This window comes from Solea senegalensis, linkage group LG6 (assembly GCF_019176455.1).
Source record: "Solea senegalensis isolate Sse05_10M linkage group LG6, IFAPA_SoseM_1, whole genome shotgun sequence".
NCBI lineage: Eukaryota > Metazoa > Chordata > Actinopteri > Pleuronectiformes > Soleidae > Solea > Solea senegalensis.
This window is the reverse complement of record NC_058026.1, coordinates 23902539-23922066: the sequence shown is the minus strand read 5'-3', so window position 1 is coordinate 23922066 and position 19528 is coordinate 23902539. Positions and strand designations below refer to the sequence as shown.

General features: G+C 41.5%; 1 protein-coding gene across 2 annotated transcripts in view; it reads right to left on the bottom strand.

The window, feature by feature from the left end:
• nr3c2 (nuclear receptor subfamily 3, group C, member 2) overlaps positions 1–19528 on the bottom strand; it is a 59491-nt gene that overhangs the window by 38442 nt on the left and 1521 nt on the right. For both annotated transcript variants that reach the window (XM_044027666.1, XM_044027667.1), the window contains exon 2: positions 17305–19107. In XM_044027666.1, coding sequence (XP_043883601.1) covers positions 17305–19088 — 1784 coding nt within the window. In that variant the 5' untranslated portion in view covers positions 19089–19107. The remainder of the gene's footprint in view (positions 1–17304; positions 19108–19528) is intronic.

Sequence of the window (19528 nt, the reverse complement as noted above, 5' to 3'; positions counted from 1 at the left end):
GGTGTCAGGCTGCTCTGAATACATCTGTCACCACCAAATCCACTTGGGAAACAGAGGTCATAATTTCTCTTTAACACCTACTGCTCTTGAACACTTTGTACCCTTAGGTGTTTTTATAGGATAAAACATTACAAAGCCCTATAAGTCCAAGAAGGCCCAGACCTCATGGCCTCTTTGCATATTGTAGATACATCACACTACATCTTTGAAAGAGGTTTAGATTTACAGGTCAGAAAACACTTCACTTTTTTTAAATGTATTTATTGCTGCTTCCTCATCCATTTCCTTGGAGGATTTTGTGCTCCCTCTTTTCTGAAAGACACACAAACACACGCAAATGTGTGTGATCTCTGTAATCTTCGCCTCCTGCTGAGGAACTCCTTCTCATCGATGTGGATCAAAGCCATTTGCTGCAGAAGGCAAAGTGTGCCATCGTGGAGCCAGACCACCAAAACATTAGCCTCATGCTGGAGACTTACAGCTTCTATGCGTGTTCAGTTCAGCGCTGTGTCTTTAAACGCACTCACACCTCAGAGCCCACTGTGCCTGGGTTAACCATACAAAGCACCTTTTTTTTTTATTTTTTGAAAACTTGTTTTCGTCGTGATAGCATCAGTTGTTGTTAACGAGGAGCAAATGCTGCATAAATGAATCTGTCTAAACTCTTCCCCCTCAGCCATCAATCACAAGTAATACCCTCACTGCTGATTTAATAGGGTTAGAATGGCTGCAGTAATAATGCTATAATGCTGGCTGTCACTCACTGAAAAATATTTCCTCACTGGGCCCATTCGACATCTTTCCTCACCTGTGTTTGAAAGCCAGTTCTAGTCACACAAGCTCTATACAGAGACTCTATAGAGTCCGTAGGCAGGTCTTCCAGGTCTGTATGTATGTAGCATGTACTCCCTTGACAAGAGATTCAACTCCCCCCTTTTTCTGGTCCCCTGAAATCAATTGGTGCAGTTAGAAACAGTCAAGTGTGAATGATACAGACTAATTCTCTTGGAGAGGGAGGTTAATGTGAAGCGTACAAGGTCAATGCATTTATAAAGGTAACTTTGGCTTCGCCAGTGACCTTATCTCCTTCTTTTTTTTATCCCTCTGTCTTTTTCTTTCCCTCGCATGAGCGCACACACAGCCGCAGAGTCTCTTAGTGGCTTCTTCCTACTTTACTCCATCACTCGCCTCCCTTCCTCTCCCTCTCTCTCTCTCTCTCTCCCTCTCACACACACATCCCTCCTTCTCACTTGCCTTCCCTTCCTCCTTCCCCTCATTTCTCACTCTTTCCTTTTCTGCATGCAAAGAAAGTGTCTCTGCACATCACGGGGGCTCAGCGAAAGCTGTGCTGCAATAACAGGATTATTGAGCAAACGGCAAACAAACATGAGACACAAAGCACAGGATCAATACCAAACGCTGCCATCATTTGAGGTAATCAAAATCCAAGTGCGAGCAGTGAATAAAGTTGTCAAACAACTGACTGATCAGGATGAATGCTTTTAAAAAGAAATGGTGGTGGAGTGTCAATAAGAGTTTATGAGACATCGAAGGAATCCTTTCTCTCTGCTGAATTTGGGTGTTTTTTGTTTTGTCGCGGGGCTTCGGCTGAGTCTGTCTGTGACTACGGAAATACATTCGGTTTTCTGTTTGGCATTAATGTCCAGATGGACAGTTTGCGTGGTAATCTGCTGCACTTCCTGTTTACAGCTAGTTACTGCTTTAAACTGGGCGACCATAACAGCGGATCATCAATTATTTCACGTCATTTTGTTAATACACAATCAGATGTATGATTCATGCAGGGGGAGATATCAGCAGGAGCTACAGCAGTAGTGCTGTTTTTGTATTACGAGTGCTTAATATTATATTTCAGTTTGATGTAGCCTGCACAAAAAAAACATCTCCCGCCTATAAATGACTTGAAAATTCTAAATATTTGTGCAGTCATACCTAGAGCTTTTTCTAGGTCAAGTGAACAAACACAGCCATTCTTGCATTTTCTTTATGCAGCAGGGGGAAAAGGAAAGAAATGATTTTGTCCAAAGTTTGCCAAGGCAACCTGTTTCACTAAACCTGAACTTCTGGTGTGGAACGTAAAAGTTAAGCTCCTGCCTGCCTGTCAGGTTGCAGCGAGGAGGGTGTCGATAAAAATGTTACATCGGAACTGACATGCTGGCAGTGTTTCGAACAAAAGCCCTGCACTGTCATCCTGCTTTACTGTCTTTCTGAGCACACAGTCAGTGAAACCCTTCCTTCTTCTGTTTCCTCCTTCTCCCTCACTCCCTCACTCTTTCTCTCTTAAACCCTTATACTGTAACATCCTCCGGATTTACCAGCTTAAATGTCACTCTTATGATATCATTGCCATTCAAATTAAGCTCCATCAATACAATGTAAATGTATAAATGTAGGCCAATGAGTGGGCACCATTCAATCCAATTATCCATAATGAAGACTCTCTCTCAAGAAATCTGAAAAGCAGTCATTTTTAATCATTTTCTTCCGGCTTATTGACTCTATTACATGCCAAAGGCAGACAGCTGAATATAAATATATTTAGTTTCTCTTTTTTTTTAATTTTCTGGTTTATATTGATATATTAGTTGCTACAGTTTATTGATTTTTTTTGTTTTAAAGGTCCAGTATGTAACATTTAGGAGGGTTTATTGGCAGAAGTTGAATATACTACGTACAGCATGCACTTTAGAACAGAGCAGCCATCTTATGCCTCCATGTTTACATGTTGTTTCTGAAACTTTCAACGTGCTAAGAAGGTGGAGACAAGAAAGAGAGTGGAGAGAGAGAGAGAGGTACGCACAGGCCAACACTTTCCTGTCCCTCATTTTGGGTCAATCTGCATCATAACCCTTAGATATCACCATCTGTTATACACTGGACTTCTCTAGTTTCTTCCCACAGTCCAAAAATCATGCAGAAGATGATCGGACAGTCTAAATTTCCCGCCTCTCGCACCTGTGTCAGCTGGGATCGTCTCCAGCAGCCCCCTGGGACCCTCATGTGGAGGATAAAGCGGCAGACAATGAATGAATGAATGAATAAATGAATGAATAGCTACTGAAGTTTTGCATGTGAATCACCTCGTCACCAACCAGCCCATCTCACTCTCCTCAGCACGGATGCAGCAAACGTGTAGCACCTGTGGTTTGGTTGCAAGTTTCTTTGAATTTGAATGATTTCATGCGGACACTGTATATGCCAATATACCCGAGCGTTTCCAGTGTCAGCCAGTGGAGGCCTCCAACTTTTGGAGAATCAAATATTAGTAGGCCGTATTGATTTTGGACCTCATCTCAATGTGCCTGTGTGAGCTCAGTCCTCCTGCCAAGTTTGTCTGGTCTGTCTACTCACTCTTCCTTTTCAAGAAATACAGACGTCTCTGGGCTTTCTGTTCAATGTGCAGAGCTGCAATAGCTTTTGTTTAGTATCATTTTATAGATATATATATATATATAGAGAGAGAGAGTCTCTTTCTAATGATATTACCGAGGGTCGGACTAAAATGCAGGTAAATGAAATATCTAGTATTTTAGCTGTCGCACTGAAGTGTCTTTTGCTTTTCTTTTGTCTCGAGAAGCAGACTTCAACTATGTTTAATCTAAATTTGGCATGGTTAGTGACACTGTCTAAGTTAGTGGCCACCAGCCAAAAAAGATAACGATGACGGAAAGGATTGGACTGTTTACCTTACAATCCTCCCTCCCTTCAGGCATATTATTGTTCAAGACTTCATGCATATAGGCTCTTCACAAGCATGCCAAAACAATCCAAAACAACTATTCTTTCAATCAACCCCTATCTTATTAAAACAACTGCAATTAGTTGTCACCATAAATGGCTCAGAGAAATGCCATTTTCAAACATAATGCCTTCATAATTAATTATAGAGCACAACTCATTTGCTGGATAAATCCCGTTTTCTCTAATTAAAAAGAAGAGCACAAGTTAAATGAGGTGTGGTTTCATGTGTGTGGATTAATTGTGGTCATGTCACCCTTTTTCTGAGACTTTCCACCCTTTCCTGTCATCTACAAGGAACAATATTAAATATTAAATTGACAGGATACTTGCATTTTCCTTCCCTTTTGTTTTTCTTTCCGCTTATCTCTCTGGTCGTCGTCGCTCCTTCTCTGCATTTGCACTACGCGGCTTCTTATCCCAGTTCCACTTCACTTATTTAAACTGCAAAACTCAGATTCTCTGAAGGACTTCAGTGCTGCAGCTCCATGTCGCTTTGGTGATAAATCACAATGAGGGCTTTTTGTGAAATTCATTTCATTCTAAGCAAATAAATACTGCACTCCCAGATACTATTGATATACAGCGATCTGGAAAATGACAACTGCACCTCAGCAACGCCCGAAGACGGTCTTCTATCAGGTCAGCATGTTAGACACAGCAGAGAATCGCCTCTTTAATGGGCTGCTGTGGCACAATCATTCGATGATAATCATTAACAGAAATAGAATGGTCATTGCTTCCAAGTGGAAATAGAAATCCCACTTGATCATTTTTGTCATCTTAGAAAAAGATTATGGGATTTGCTGCATATGCGGTGTCATGGGTTTGCATGGCGATGTTATAATCCCACTCAAACCTGTTTAGCAGCTTTACACGTTCCTTTTCTGTCCTATGGAAAAATCGTGTCCCTTTATAGCGGTGCAGAAAACATTAGCGGACTGAATTAGCTGTCCGAGTGCTCACCAGGTGCGAGTGCGCTGGTCAGAATTGGCAGACAAGAAATATACATCAGCATTCCAGAGCCTTATTTTCCTTTTAACGGGCTTAACAAGTTCAGTCGTCGCTATCAGTTTGATCGGAAAAATAAATATTAGCCTGTGTGGGATATATGTTGTTTTAAATGAGATATATGTATATGCAAGAGAAAACCGATTCTTTACAGTCTGTTGTTATTCCACCTCATTAAGTAGGTCAACACACCTTCAGGGATGTGTTGACACTGTCAACATGACATACTGTACCTTCCCCGCTGACAAGCTCCACAAACGCATGATACCTAAACCTAATTTTAATACACTGCATGGTTAACAGATGCTGCAGGCAGAGTGAGCTCTACTCTCTGAGGTCACATCGGATCAATTACCCAATTCATCAATAGACAAGCGAGAAGAAGCTCCTCTGCTCCGACTGTGGATTAGCTGAATATATTCTCATTTAATCTGCGCCACGATGACCTTTCATCAATGCCATCTTCCCTCGGACCAATGAGGTGTGAAGAAAGACAAGTTGACAGGTTTGAATGTCCTTCAGTGTCTGTCCTGTATCATTACCCATCTCAAAATAGATCGAAGCTATCTAAAAAAAGAAATGTGTTGTCATGCATTCACTGTGCTTGGTTGGAGTTCTGAGCCCTTGATGCAACAGCAGCAGAAGCTGTAGGTTTTCCACACACATCATCACTGTACAGCTGTTCGTGAAGGCATAATTCAGGTGTGATCGTATGAGGTCTTTACATACTGTCAACACTGACTTTCCTGAGTGGTTCCATGGACTCTGCCTGGGAGCTATACACTTGCTGCCATCAGGGACAGAGGGTTTCTTTTTGTTTTTAATTAAAAAACAACTCAACTAATTAACAACTACACCTGCGTAAGTCTACAACATAATAAGAATATAAGGAAGGCTTTTTCATGGTATTTGACAGCCTTTTCTGAATGGAAACTCAAGTTTGTAAACCGCTCACTCTCCCACACCAAAGTCCACAGAGAAAATCTGTGTTTTTAGCCCCATTTGGTAAATTTGTGTCACTAAATTCAAATGTATTCAAATGTTCAAATGTAAATTCAAATGATTACAAACACCAGTGTCACAAGATAACTTAACGGGAGCAGGTGGACTGGGACAAATCTGGCCCACTACACAATTCGTTGACACCATCTACCAATACGACATTGTTACGGCCCCTTTTATCATGTATTCTACAAAGGAGAGTCGTTTATAATCAGTCTTTATAAATAACACATGGTTAAATACACCAGCAGCAAATACACCTTTAAATTCTGAGAGGAAACGTACAGTTTGCTTTGCCTTTTGTTGACATTTTCATCGTCAGTGCATCATCAGTCGTCAAAGTAAATGCAGAAAGGTGGAACCACACTGGAAGAATAACATGTCCACAAAGCAGCTGTGTGTGTGTGTGTGTGTGTGTGTGTGAACACCCCAAAGGGAGCCACAAGGGGACCAAATGAAAAGGAAGCCCACTGAGGGGGAATAACTAAATCATGCAGTCCACAGATGTTGGTTAAATACCACATTGAGACAGAGAAAAAAATAGGACACAAAACTGGACGTCCAAGACATTCTGTCTGACCATCTACATCGAGGATGTCAGCTTGCATGTCGACACTAGACAACAGGAGGACTATAAGTCTTACACAAACGCCGCAGTCAAACAGTTGGCAAGCTGGCACTCGTGAATGTCATGGAGAAACGTTTACTGTGATGTAGCTTAATATGAAATGAGGCTCTACAAGCAGACATAAATTTGTTTTTGGCAAACTGTTCCTCCGTTGCCGGAGGCTCTTTATGCGAAGAAGGAAGTTCGTAGTAACCAGTGTGTTCAGTGGCACAACCGCTGGTGCCTTTGTCTGCTGATGGCTGTCAGTCCCCATAAAAACTCCAAACGACATCAAAAATTAATAATTATTCAAATATATGACCAGCAGGAAGGCGTGCCATGCTGAGAGAGTACACAGCAGCCTGTGCTGTTGCCTGAGCCTTCAGGCGAGCTCTGTTGCGACCACTGCCGCCCGCACCATGTGACGTGCTCTCATTTTCGACACCATTAATCTCAGGGTGGGTTGGGTGTATTGGGGGGGGGTAAAATGTGATGCAGTAGACAGAGCATTTGACTCAGCATTTTGTCTTGTCTTTTATGGACTGTGTAAACTGTGTGAGCATCACCTTAAACTGAATGTGCAGGTGTATGTTGGTGTTCCCCCACCGTATGTGAGATTTACTATAACATTACAGTTTTGAATAAGCAAGCCTACATTACGGCTGTTGTCGAATAGCCACGGTGGCCAATTATTAAACTTGGGAAATTCCTTGAAATTCAGAACATAACACATAGGGTCTTAAAAGGGAAACACCAACAAGCTTGAGCTGGTTGAGAACAAGTTTAAGCGGATCTAAAGAAAATGACATTACTCTTTGAAAAACTGTCACTCACAAATTTAACTCACACAATCGAAGGTCATGGAGAGAGAAGCCTCAGTAACCTCTTCACTAACAGACTTTGAAGGAATAATGTAATATTACATCTCCCACACCTTGCTTTCAGCAGTAGCCTTTACACACTACAACTACGTTTTAAACAGATTTCTCTCTCTCTTTGTCTACAGAATAGTAATTTATTCCCGTTTAGTTCCTGGCACCTCTCCAGTGTAATCACTGAAGGGAAATCACCCCTTGAAACACTTGTGAGTGTTTGGCCCTTAATTCATATTGTATGAAATGAACATGTAGCTTTGTTCACAGCGAGAACAAAAAAAAACCAAGCTGTCAGTGGAGCTTGTCTCATATAACCCGCAGAAAGGACCTTTAATAACTCCTGCCAGGGTCCAGGAGAATAAAAACAGCAACATGATATCATCACAAGACACTTGGTGAACTAGTGACATGGAATAGGGAAGTAACTGCACTTGGCTTGTGAATCCTTAGACAATGACCTATTATATTTTATCTATTACTCAAAGAAGCAAGTTAAGTGAGTTTTAGTCGGCTGGAGGGTTAACGTGACCATTCCAGACCACTCTGGGTCAGAGTGAATAATAAACACATTGTATGTCTACATTACCACTGACTGAGGCTACCCAGAGTCCTCTGGGTTACAGAGAACGTAAGCATTCACAGCAGACTCAAACGCACTGTCATTAAATCACTGTTCACTTTTCACAATCACTGAAAATCCATTAAGTCAACACTAACGGCATCACACCTAAAAGGATTCTGGTGAGTCAGATAGATGCATTATGTCACTGGAGCTGGAGCACGTGAGTGCTTCAATGACTCAACCAACTTAAAAAGAAGATTTAAGAAACCTTCTCTTCTGTTCAGGTTGTCAAATCAAACTTGACCCGACTGTTTGGGGACAGTTTACATTGATAAAAGGTTTTAAATGTGGATTAATCCTCATCATCAAGTCCATACAGTCCTTTGCGCTAGGCAACACATCATTGATCCTCAACTAGAGCTGCAACTAACGATTATTTTCATAATCGATTAATCTGTCGATTATTTTCTCGATTAATTGATTAATCGGTTGGGCCATAAAATATCAGAAAACCTTAAAAAATGTGTTTGTCAAACCTGCAAATGATCCACAAACCAAAATTATTGACTTTTAATGATTTCTTTGTTATCCAGAGGAAAGACATGAAGAACATATTCACACTAAAGACGCTTAAACAATCGTAAATCTTGTTTTAATCATGAAAAAGCTTCAAACCGATTCATCGATTGTCAAAATAGTTGTCGATTAATTTAGTAATCGATTAATAATCGATGAATTGTTTCAGCGCTGATGATAAACTACAGTTAGAGAAGACTCCTGCTTAAATGTAAGTTAAGTTCACGAAACACGTGGGAACTAATGTGACACTAACATGCGACGCGGCTGAGATTCTGTACGATGAAGGCTCGCCATCAAAAACGTTTACCGCTGCCGAGGAGGTCATGAATTTGCCCGCTTGTATCTGTCTGTCTGTTTATGAGCAGCATCACTCAGAGAGTAAAAGACGGATTTGGGTGAAATTTTCTGGGCGTGTAAGTCATGACATTTCCGGTGCCTCATCTCAGTGACTTAGCTGCCCGTTCCTCTGCAGCATCACTTCCCTTTGAGGCTCTGTGAATTTGATTTAAATGTCTGCCACAGCCCTGAAAAACCACAGCCAGAACCAAAAAAACGTTCCTCAATTTTAAGTTTCTTCAAACACAAAAACTGTTATTTAGTGTACAATTATTTTACATGTTTTTTTAATGAAAATATTGATATTGTGAAGGAGGACATGAGGACAGATGATCCGCAGTGGCGACCCCTAAAGACCGAACCCGAAAGAAGAAGAGGTTGATAATAAATTGTTCATTCGAAACTGACTTAAAAATAAGAAAGGCCTTATTTAATCTTGTCGATGTTTTCAGTATCAGTATTAGTCACAGCTCTGGCACCATTTAAAAGGTATAAACTGGTTTTGGAAAATCCCCAAACGATACCCAACCCTTGTAATGACAGGTGCCCTCAATAATTTGACACAACCTCCATTGATGCCTTTTCTCTACAGTTGGCACGAGATTTATCAAGATGTGCCAGCCCCATTTCTGTTTGATAAACACGTTAATAAAGCAGGAATCTCGGCCGACTGGATGTGCAGGACGTGACAGACGACTCACGTGTCGTTAAGTGCTGAAGCCACATGGCATCGTCATCAGTGACAATGACATGTGAACATTCTAAATGATAAGCTATAATTTACGCCGCTTTGGTGGCTGGAAAATGAAGGTAATTAAAGTTTGGTACCAGATTAACCTGAATGTTAACCTACATTGCTTCTTTTTTTCCCCACCTTTGATTATCTGGAAACTATTTAAAGACAGTAAACAAAAGCATTGTGTTGGTGTGGTTAGACAAAGAAATTAGGTCCGGTATAACAACGCGTTTGATTTGAATTTTCTCGAAGTTCCAGCAGCCGAGCAGGACTGCAAATAAAAGTAAGAGCTCAGACTTAAAACTAATTCTCTGTGAAGGACCAGACTCTCTCTCTCTCTCTCTCTCTCTGAGTTTTCTGTTTAACAGGCATCTGAAGCTCAGTTGCAGGAAGGCGGACAAAACAAAAAACAGACACTGAAGGGGAGAATGTTTGTTCGTGCCAGGTATGGGGCAATAAATTCTACGGGGGACAATGGCCATGACTGAGCATTTCCCAGGATTGTGTACAGTACTGACAGAGTCCATGCCATCACATTGTTCTATCAAATGTCTCATTGGAAAAGGCCAAGTTTTTTTTAACACGTGACCGCATCCAAAACCATTTGTGCTCGCCATGATCACAAACAATCACTACCCTCCATTGCCAAGTGGTTCCATCCTAAAAACCTACTTCTGACACGGCCTGTCAAACTCACAAATGCGTGATCCGTTCAAGTTAAAGCTGAAAACGCATCCCTGGCGTTCTCCTCTTTGGATCGGGCCAAGTGTCTCGTGGAAATGACGGATGTTAATACTTTATGAAGTAACATAAACAGTTATAAATCAATGTTGGCACTGTTCTATTTAGATTTGTAACAAGTAAAGAACAATAGACATCACAGTTGTCACCGCATGACCCGACACAACGCGAGGTCACAGAGAGAGAGAGAGACACGTGTTCAGTTTGTGTAATATGAGGAAGCTGACCCTTTCGTATTCCTTCAGTTATGAGTTTCCTTGTCTCTTATTCTGTTAACGGTGAACACTTCCTGCCAAACAAGTTCACCCGTTTGCAGCGTCAGGCAGCTAACTGATCTCTTCAAACAGGTTCAGTACGATATAGGAGCTTTCTCTTGACTTGCCACTTGATCCTGGGGGGCATTCTTTTACCTGCTGGGTCAGTGTGTCACAGGCGGCTGTGAAGCTTCAGACATGATTTGTGTGCTTTGGAGAAGTCAGAATCTCAAGAACGGGGATTCCATAGGATGATGTTTATGGTTTGAAGTGAATGCTTGACTAAGACCACAAATCAGTGAGGGTTTTTTTTCCCCACTACAGAATACCAAAACAGACAACTACTCATTAGGTGTGCTTTCTAGGTCACTGTGATTTCTGTAGACTGTAGTGTAGAAGGCTAAAGCACACGCATGTACTACAAAAACATCTCCGTGAAAACATCTAAACTAAAATCTTTATACAAAGCTCTTAAGAAACCCTTTAAAGAACTTCTTTTTTTTCCCCATTCCCTGCATAGACAATTTCTTACTCAGCTATTTGGACAAAAACAAAGTTATTAAGTCACAGTCAGCAGCAGCGCCTTTTTGAATCGCAGGCTGTGCTGATGCTAAAGTGTCTGTGGATGCGCAGCATGTACTGTATGTGTGTGTGTGTGTGTGTCTGTGTGTGTTATGTAATAAGGACACACGAAAAAAACACCCTCCATTTTATTTGAGCCAACGATGCATGGCCTACTTTGGGAGCCTCTCAAGCAGAAAAATGTAGATTTTTGTTGAAGTGCCTTCCTTTATAAGTATTTTGACGTGATTACTTAGGCAACCTCTAATTAAACATGAATGATAAAGACATATCTTGTTTGCTCAGTCAAGTAAAGCGGGAAAGCAATAAGCTGAGAGAGGGGAGTTAGATACAGGAGCTTCATCTACACCAAAACTAAAATATAGATCTCATTGCTTTTTATAGCTCCACATGAATAATGCCTACCCAATGAATTAGACATCCACCAGTATTTAGCTCAACAAACAATTCATTTTGTTTAGGACGTTGGATATTGGCTCTTATGACCAGTTAATCCCTGTCATTTGTGATTTAATATGTATTTTCTGTAGTCACGCCGCTGTATATTACTGATCCCTGAACGCGCTGCTATATTCTCCCAGAAACAAAGCTCACGGGCTCAGGTGATCGCTAAGACCACTTGTGTGATTTTCAAAACTTCTTGCCTGCGAGGCAAACAAAGCACTTTGGACACAAAAGGCTGCCATTCAGCTACAGTAGTTCACAAAGCAGCGTGCTGTAAAAAAAAATCAGGCCATTCAACACTACAAAGAAGCATACACTATGCTTTGTTGAAGGCCTGGTATTCAGTTTCCACCTTCTTTATACAGTTTGGTAATGACCCCAACAACAGAAGGGTATGTCAGCGGTAGGTAATTGAGAGTAGATCTCCAACTACAGGCCTAGCCTAGTGGAAATCTGGCCCTCTGTCACCAGACTGTGTATCAGGAAAAAAAGTTCAAATGAGGACAAGACAAGCATTCAAATCCCAGGAGCTCTGGCCAGCACTAACCACACTTTTATTGGGGTGTCAAGTCTGGCCTAGAATGTGTGCTGTCGTTATTGTTGTTTTTGGCGTCAATGGTGGTGGTGTTGTGTGCTTGCTGTGTGTGTGTGTGCATGGCTGTGCGTGGGAGAGGGAGAGTGAAGACTTTTTTTACAGGCTTTCTCTTCTGTGCTACAAAAGCATCCGATCATTGTGCCACACTGTTGGCTCTTTTAAAAAGATTACTGTCACTATAGGTAGAAGAAAAAAAAAAAAGGGTTCCATTCATGTCGCCCACATAGCAATTCAAATTAAGATAACGTTGTGGAACATTTAAATCAGATCTGCCATTTCCTTCTGTTCTGCATTTCATTTTTTTTCTCCATGCCTCCACAAGAGCTACAGCCATGGCCAGACATATGAATTAAAATTGTCCCTCCGTCCCATTCACGTGGACATGAAACCACATGAAGACCTTGAGGGCATGGTTGCTGCACAAACACCACCCACACCGAGAGGTGATATAAAAATGTAGTTTTTTTGTTTAAAAAAACCAACAAAAAAACAGCAACCTTGTTTTTATATTAAGGCTTTTTCATTCCAGTTTCATAAATGTGTTTTATTCATTAAAAAACGTTCCAGTAGTGCTAAGAGAAATCTATCACATTGTAAAAAAACGTTTTTTTTTTTTAAAGAAACAGAAATGGATTAGGGCTCATTACAGGGCTGGGTTGTCTATATGAAGTGATATGAATATGATATTGTCAAAGATTATAGGTCTAGGCTCACAATTCTTTTTTTCTGTTATATATTAATTATGGAAAAAAAACTAGTAAAAATGATGGAGTGATTGCATGTGTATGGTGATTCTGGGGATGTAAACTACTGCGTCACTGGTTGTAAAAGGCAAAAACATTCAAAAATGAAATCTGAATTCAAAGCGTTTTTCAATATCATGAGAGCATTAAGCTACTTCTCTATTGTGAAAATATCTTCAAGCACCATCTACTCTGTGGTTTGTACCCGGTCGGCACAATCTAATCATTTGATCCCACTTTCCAACATAGTGAGAACATTTCTAATCACTTGATCCCAGTATCCAACATCTGACACCATTTCCCCTTGATTCAGCCTCGTTCCAAACCTTTGCTCAAAAGCACACGACGTAAAAATCCTTCTCTTTAACTTAAACGTTTGCAGACCAGGTTCTAAAATGTCTCAATGGTGTTTTCGTCTTTTTAGCTTCCGAGCACATACTATATATATATATATTTTTTTTATTTTCATTTTAAAATTAGGATTTCAGTAGTCGGACCAATTCTCGCCACTCACACTTAGAATGCTGCCGTTTTTCTCAGCTGTATTCAGCCTCCCACACAAACAAGGGATGGTCTGCCCAGATGAAAAAAGAATAAGAAAAGGGAAAAAGGGAATCAGATGGGCTTTTTTTTTCATTCAGGTTTCAAACAGGCGTTTTATTCATTTAGATATTTTTCGAGTGGCAGTAATAGAAATTTGAATAACTTGCTAAATAATTATGCTGTGTCTATTTGTGTGAAAGAAGGCTGGTTTTCGGAGAGTGGCCGCGGTGAGCACTGTCCCCTCGCAGCGGCGAGGTTCTAGTTCAGGTTTCAGTTCATTTTAGTTTAGTTTAAAAAATCCACTGCAGCTACTGTATATCTGCATCTGCTATACACACTACTTTTAAGAGCTTTAAATATTAGGAACTTTGGAAAGATTTTAGTTTGAAAAGAATCCAGGGCGGCTGTTTTTTCTAGGAAGTACCTGCAACCAGCAGTTCCTCCTTATTGTCAGCTCAAGAAATCAATGCTCTTTTTTATCCTGTGCCTCTCATCCATTGTATTTTATATAACTAAGTGCAAGCTGCTATTGCACAATCTACTTCCTTGGTTCTAATTACCATGAATGATCATATGATTGTCTCAACAAAGGTTAGAATACATTACTTTCAATACCTGGTAGCCATTCAATTTGATTTAATTACAAAACATAAGCATGCCACTAATGACAGACAAATATGACCTAGTTAATTTCAGTTTGTCTAGAAAGAAAGCTAAATGAAATGACAACATTCCTCATTTAATACCATCTATAATTTAAACGTCTGACAGCACACTAGAGAATGCGCCAATTAATGTGTCGACGTATGAGACCCACGGCAATTCCCCAACACGTTCACCTGTAACATCCTCTCTGAAACCTAAACAAGCAGCTGCCCGCTTTTTAGTCAGGGACCCATAATGCACTAGGAGCCCCTGTGCATGCCTGGTGTCGGGATTTAATTGGATATTAGTATCCAGCGGTGTCTGAATTAATCAAATCATTTACATCCATTAATTTAGTGGAGGAACATACAATTACAGCCTTATTAGTGTGCTCTCAGGAGTATGCCTTTTCATCCCCCTGCAGAACATTGAGAGTTGGCCGGAGTCCAGTCTGAAGCCTTCTCCCCGCTTAAATCTAGTGCCTCATGACGGGTATTTTGTCCATCTGAAGAAAGTGGCTGCAAGCTTAAAGCAAGAGAAACGCCACGATATACAAAGGTGTTATTTTTCTCTTGGCTACAGGAAAGTTTATTTTTATCAAACTGAAAAAAACGAAAATTATTGGCTTCCATTTTGAGTCTTTAATATTTGTCAGATTATGAAATTATGAGGTCAGAGAACTGAAACGTTTTAGAGTAATTTCACTGGGGGAGGCATTACTGTGAAAACCATGCAGCAAAAATGCCCCAAATAGGGTGATGAGAGATTTGGAGATTTAAGCAGTGAGCAAACATAATCCAACACACTTTTTATCATCATCTCTGCATCTATATATATTTATATAAATCACATTTTTTTCATAATGACAGTACAGTGTCATGGAAATAATCAAGAAGGGCAACTTGGAGCTGTGAATTCAGACTGCAAAATGTGATGATTGGGAACTGACGGAACTTATTGGAAGAAGAAGTTAAATAAATATTCATTACAATTGCTGGTCAGGCTCGCCGTTTTATTTTACCTCTTTCTCCTCTGTTGAAAATACAAGTTCAAACTATTCTGCACAAAATAATCCAGACTGCTCAGATGAGCAGCCAGTTTTAATTAAAACCATTTTTGAGGAAACTGAAGTGAGGTGGGGGGGGGTTGAGAGAGGAGGAGCCATGGGACTTTACACTCAGTCATCCAAGTCTTCAGTGGATCAGAGAGTTTTAACTTGTGCTTTTTTACTTTGCCTATTAAAAATATTGTGCTGGGCATCATGAATTCTGTCCAACTGATCGACCCTGTCACCGATTTCCTTGCAGGGTACAATAGGCTTCAGTTTGTGTCTAAGTATAGCTGTCAATCAATACAATACTACCGGTGCAACTGCATCTCCTGCGAAAACGTTAGACTGTTCCATTCTGGCTAAGACATTTCAGCGTGTGTGTGTGTGTGTGTGTGAAATAAGTGTATGTACTGTGTGATGTATTTATATGTGTGTGTTTGTGGCTGTCTGCTTCTCTGGCTGCCTGCCATGTGGCCCATCTCTTACTGTCATCCTGTCTGACATTAGGGCTAAGCTGGATCTCATTAGGACCAAGGTGGCAGTGATCCCGTCAGCATCGCTTTGGCTCCTGCCATATGGGTCGCCTCCAAGGTAACAGGCTGTATCAGTCTCCTCAGAGCTGCAAGCCTTGTTATAGCACGCACACACACACACATATATATAGAGACACACACACACACACACAAACAAACATATCTACTCTCTAGAAAAGATTGGACTGTACACATTGACCTAAATTAATGTCAGACAAACAAAACAACACATAACTGATGATAAGATAACTTGGTTAAATCTGGATGAGGTGCAGTAAATAAATGATACAAAAAAAATTGAAAAAATACCATGGGAACAGTTTCCTAATGCGGTGTTTGTTTTGCACTTGCACACAACAGTAAGGCAGCTGGCAGTCAATGACCCGTGTGAAAATGCTGTGACGAAACACTGTAATTAAGTGAATTTTACCCCCGTCCCTTCCTCCAAACTTGTCCCTGCAGTCTGAGCTGAAGAAAGCAGAACGACAGCAGATGATTGAAATGGCAGCACGGTCGGAGCAAAGTCGGTTCGCACAAATTCAATCAGGAAAACTTTTCTTCATCTAATAAATCTCCATTTTGAGACTCTGTGCAGCATCACTGCCTGAACAGTGACAGTGAAACTTCCAGCGACGCGCGCTAACGTCCCGCCGATGTCTAACACAGTACTGTACAGTGCCTGACTCTTATCAAAGCCAAGCAAGCAGGAAGTCATTTATGACTTTGCTTTGTGAGCCCATAAAAAACTGTGAATTTATGACATCGCATGCATTAATAGATGTTAGTAATATGTTTCATGAGAAGCCCCAATAGACAGTCGCCGTTACCTTAAAAAAACACCACATTACAGGAACACATACTTTCACAGACTTTGCTTTAATTTATCACAAATAAACAGCTGCCATGTCTCACCGTTGGTTGAATGTGTATTTATATGCACTTATGTATTTTCAGATTCAGTGTTATTAGTCATGCTGAAAAATTAACTGTCACCTGAATATATTAGAAGCACAACAACACATCACCAGATTGGCAGCTATCATAGATTTTTCCCTTTGGCCTGTGTGTTTTGTTTCAGCCCCCAACCTCACAAAAAGAAACTACTTATTTAATCAGTTTGGCAACAAAAGCATGTGATCAATCATTCATAATTTATGTTGCTGCCCATGGCCTAGGGCCCATAAAAACAGATACAGTATTTGTGTTACACAAGGTCTGAGCTGGACCTCCCGATAACAGATAACACAATAATTTTTGTTGTTGCACATACAAAAAGGCCACTGATAAGAGGTAAACTTTGTCTCTGTTTTACAGTAGGACACAGGGCAGTGCTTGTGCTAGAGATGATGTTGTGATCACATGATACCATAACAAAGATGCGGGCGCCGTCTTTTAATTCCAGTTCCCCCAGCCAGCATCCCGCTGCCTTTCCCAAGCTCCGCTGTTGTTATTATTTAGCACTTTTCCAAGCAAACACCCTAAATCCCCCGTGCAACAGGAGTCTAACTGTAACAAACTGGCCGTCCATTTATCTGATCCTCTGGAGAGACAGGCTGCTGGCTGTTACACAGGTATGCTTGCAAAAAAAAAAAAACTGACGACTTCTGCTGTGTACTGAATAAAGCCAAGTCTGAACGCTGAACACAACTCAGGTGTTTCAAGCCAGACATCTGAGACACACAGAGCGATATCTTAACTGTCCTTACCTGGACATGTTGTCTGTGATGCAGTTTTGACCTGGGTATCCTTCCCCTCTGGATGACATGCCTGGCCGAGATTTCCACGACTCCATTAACGCAGTTACGGGTGAAATTAGATTCAACAAAGGGTTGGACTGGTCCCTCACATCATGCCGCGTGATAGACATTGTTCCTTGGGCTCCAATCTGATAATGGAATGAGTGTCCCCCAGAATTAACCCCAACAATGGCCGACGTGGGCATGCTGTTGTTCTCTTGGTAGTAGCTGCCATCATTTGACTCCTGCTTAACGCCCTTAGACATGACATTGTTGGAGAACACGTCGGGCTCATAGCTCCCATTCATAGAGACTGGGGGTCCTAAGATACCAGAGAGACTGTACTCGTCAATGTTATTCCTCAGGGACAAATAGGTGGTCTCAGACACAGGAAAGAGGCCAAGAGAGGGTGACTGTTCACAATAGGACTGCTGATTCATACAGCCCTCGTTTTTGTTTGGCTCATTCTTAATCTGCGTGATAAAGGGTGTGCTACTCGCATTACATTTGGAGCTACCCAAACACATGCTCCTCAAGTCAGTCCCAGGCTCGTTCTTAATGTACTTAACCATGCCCATCTGATCTAAGCCGACATTGAACATCTCCCCATCTACCATCTCTACTTTAGGGAACTCAAAGTTCTTGAAGTCTGTGTCCGTGGCCAGAGCTGTTGCCTCTGGGCTGTTGGTGTCATTCTGCACCAGACCCAGTCCACCAGCAGGACTGGACACAGGAAACCCCACAGAGGACGGGTTCTGTGGGCTGTTGACAGCCATAGCGCTCCCCGTGGCCGGGCTGGAGATGGACGGCCTTACTGTGTTGCAGTTGTTGGCAGTGCAGCTGCCACCAGTGGGGCTCGAGACGGACGACCTCATGTTACATGTAGTGCTGCAGGATGGAGGCGATGTCACACTGCTCATACTCTGGGGGCTTGACATGGGAGACCTCATGACATTGAGTGGACTGGTGAGGGGTGGTGAGCCCACTGTAGTGGACTCTACAGGGCTGCAGGTGGCTGAATTCCTGTGCTTGATGTTGGCCAGAGTTACAGGACAAGACGTCTGGCTGACCGGACTACTCACGGATGGACACATCGGTCCAAAGCACGTCGGGGGACTGGTGGTTGATGACACCATATTGTTGCTGCCCCCGGGGCTGGAGATGGAGCTGGAGTTCTGGGGGCTGCAGGACACAGATGAGACCATCATTGACACTGAGCTGACTGGAGTCTCAGCGGTGCATTCTCTAGGCGTGGTGCTGGACAGCTGGAAACCTATTTGCTGTATCTTGGGACTCTTTGTGGTTCCACGGTTGGTCTCCTCAAGAGGCCGTCCACACACTGAATACATCTTCCCAGGGCTGGTGCTGCCCCCGTGTTGGTTGAAGGCAAAGTCTGCCTCCCTGGCAGCATTCATATACAGACCCATAGACTCAGCCACAGTCTTGGAAAGCTCCTTGGAGTCCATTTCCTGCTTATGACCGTGGAGAGAGTTGTTGAAGTGTGGCAGAACAAATGACTGGTTCTGGCCAAGTCGACGCATTGGCTGCTCCAGCTTCTTTATATTGTTGTCTTTGCTCTCGGTGGCTGCGGTTCCAGCAGGGCAGCTGACGTTGACTATGTCCATGAAGGTATCACCACTAGTCGGACTTGAATCTTCTGTGCTGCAGCAGTATTCCATGGTGCTGGGGATCTGAGACCATTTGTTCTCTGTATCACTTCCATCGAAGAAATGTTGGTATCTTTTGGTCTCCATGGCAGGCTCATTGATTTACCTGGGAAATGAGACCAGAAGGAGAGGGAAATAAAGACATGAGACTTTTACACGTTTGTTATTAGAAATGTGTTAAATCACACAGCTGCAAATAAAGCATCCGGTTAGTTAAAAGAGTCCATTTGGTTCATTTAGGTAGAGATTACAAATTCCTGTAATGAAACTATATACTGAGGAATATGAAAATCTGTTTAATCTTTGATGTGAATATACTATAATATGTACTGTTTTTAGTTTGGGGTGGACAACAAAGTAATAAGGTTAAACAAAAACAGATTAGTTTTTGTCAATTATGTGAAGTTTTCTTATTTTCACCTTTTTGATGATTTTCCTTTTTAATAAGAAATGACAACAACAGTTAATAATTAGTTTAAGGTGAGAATGCGAATAGAAAGTCAGTAAAGTACTTTTAGATTAGATTA